At 58.0% G+C, this 2589-nt stretch overlaps 1 protein-coding gene across 1 annotated transcript; it reads left to right on the top strand.

Annotated features, from left to right (window-relative positions):
- Window positions 1-599: 599 nt before the first annotated feature.
- Window positions 600-905, top strand: DQ04_16281000 (hypothetical protein; the record flags this gene model as incomplete). Its single annotated transcript, XM_009317443.1, has 1 exon — window positions 600-905. The coding sequence occupies one exon, from the start codon at window positions 600-602 to the stop codon at window positions 903-905; it is 306 nt and encodes a 101-aa protein (XP_009315718.1).
- Window positions 906-2589: the final 1684 nt, after the last annotated feature.

Here is a 2589-nt window from a genome sequence, read left to right as displayed (position 1 = left end):
TGTGTGTGTGTGTGTGTGTAGCCTGCTTGTTGTTAGTATTACAGCCGATTGTGGATGTGTCCCATCACGGAATCCATATACGGCCTTCATTCTTGTTTAGCTACACGCGACATTCACTGATTTTTTTTTCGATTACACTGTTTCTCCTCTTCTATATGCTATTATGCATGTACGTTTGTGTACTCTAACCCTTTCATTCTGCCTCTCACTCCAGTAGACTTCTTGGCTTTGTCATTAATATGTTGTGTTGTTCTTTCCTTTGCCCCCTTCTTAGTTGGGGATGCATGAGTAAAGTGCGTCTGTCTAGTGGTGTGTGTGTGTGTGTGTGTGTGTTTGTTTTCCATATGCTATTGCCTTCTTGCTCCCCCTCCGAAACTGAAGAGAACCGTACAGCAACACAGCAAGGGAAAACCGTGGGAGGGTGCCGCTTTCCTTATTTGTTGCTGTGTAGTTCTCTGCTCTACTGTTTGTTTTGTTGAAAGGAGCTACAGCATTTTTCAGCTTTCCTGTTTCTCCTCCTCCTTTTACTTGTCCTCCTCCTTTTACTTGTCCTCCTTCTCCTCCTCCTGCACCTCCACTACTACTCGGATGCTATTGTTATGCTGCCAACTCTCACCATCGGTGTGATGGTCTCTACACGCCATGCGGGGGTTTCTCTGCCATCCCGCTGCCACGCCTTCACAATCCACTCTTTTCTCTGCTCCTTTGGTTGCTTTTCACCGTTGCTGCTGCTGCTGCTGCTGCTGCTGCTGTTGGTGCCTGCTACACCACACCACTCTACACACGTACACGTGAACCGTTGCCGTATAAGAGGTGGAACGCAGACACGCAGCACGCTGCGGTGGAGAACGAAATCACAAGAACAAGAGGCGTTTGAAGCACATGCGAGTGCGGACAAGGCGTGAGGGTGTGGATGACGCCTTCGCCGTCGCTGAGCCTTTTTGCGACATCACAAGCGCCTTTGTCGCACTCCATGAAAAAGAGAGCATGAACTCCGGTGCTGCTGCTTCTTCTGTGCGTTATAACGTGCGTATCAACTCCCGCACAGCTCTCCTCCTCTGTCGCACCCTGCCACTGTGTGCCCACACCCCCGGTGCGGTATCTACTGCAGGAGCGGCTTCTGGTAAGGGCAACAGCACTGCAGCCACCACACCAGCGGAAGAGGAGGTGTGCGCTGCTCTCATGGGTGCCGAGGATGAGGTGGACCGGTACCGCACCTTCGTGCAGCTCTCCCACACACTCGAGGGCGCATTTCACTGCCGCGGCGCCTTCTGCGACGGGGATGAGAACGACAGCAACGACCCGCTCAACGCCAAGGCGCGCGACTGGTCGCTGTTAACCCCCCAGGAGTCCCGGGAGCTGCCCGCACGCTGGGTGATGCAGAGCCTGAACGACATGGCGGAGACGCACACGCACCGTGAGGCGTTGACGCTGCTCGACCGTGGCGCGACTGTTCGCCTTCGCCACGGCAGCGACGGCGACGGCGTGGCGGCGCTGCACAAAGTGGTGGACGTCGCCGACATGGCTGGAGGACAGTATTGGGTCGACATTGAGCCGATAACGACAACAACCCCATCAGACGGAGCAGCGGCATCTGCAGGTCGGCGCCGCGTCGAGCGCGAGGAGGTGGCGCTGCAGCCGCCGCAGCCGCTGTACGTGGACGCGCTGCTCCCGGCGGATGAGGCGTGCAGCGCGCGTGGCACCTCCACGTGTCTCTTCTTCGCCGCAACACTTGCCGTGCGTAGACTGCGCCCCACACACGCGGCGGCCGCTGCGCAGGTGCGGAGGGGCCTTCCAAGGACTATCGCCGTCCGCATGGGCCACTGCGCGAGGGAGGCGCGAACACAACTGCACGCGCGCCATTTGTCGCGGCGCAGCGGTGAGAGGGACGCGGTGCAAGGCGGCGTGATGGAGGTGCAGATGACGCGTGACTGCGTGACACTGCGCTACGGGGGGCAGACAGTGGAGGTTCTGCAGCGCGTACTCGAGCGGCTGTCACTCTTGTGGGACGCGCGGGTGCGANCGGAAGGGGAGGGGGGGAACGGCGCGGAGGCCCAAGTCTTGTGGCGGCGTGTAGTGGCACAGCAACAGGAACAACAGGATCAGGGCCTGCCGCAGGAGGTGAAAACAGAAACAGCAATAGCACCATCATCATCAAAAGAAATGGACGGGTTGTATGTCTTTACCACGCGGGAACCATTCTTTCTGCGTGTGTTCACGATGCTGCTGCGTTACCGCGCACTGCTTGGTGATTTGGGCTACAATCAGGGCCCACATGCGGCGGTGCCACCGCTCGTGCTGCAACACCTGCACCAGGCCTTTGACGTGCAGTGCGAAGCCTTCGCCAGTCCACTCAATGCGCAGCTGCCACAGTTCGGCTCTCTTTTCCCCGATACAGATTTCTATTTTGGCAGCCTTGGTGCTTTCTTCGACCTCTCGCTTGTCGCCGGGCACTACGAAGTAAACCCGCCCTTTGTCACGGCCCTGCTGCAGCGCCTGCAGACCTTTCTGCTGCACGACGCCCTTCCCAGGCACGACAGTGAAGACGCGGCGTCAATGCTCTTCGCCATTGTCTTGCCGTCACACGAC

This window comes from Trypanosoma grayi, assembly GCF_000691245.1.
Source record: "Trypanosoma grayi strain ANR4 Tgr_1628_V1, whole genome shotgun sequence".
Taxonomy (NCBI): Eukaryota; Euglenozoa; class Kinetoplastea; order Trypanosomatida; family Trypanosomatidae; genus Trypanosoma; species Trypanosoma grayi.
The sequence above is the reverse complement of the archived record's forward strand: the minus strand, read 5'-3'. Positions and strand labels throughout refer to the sequence as shown.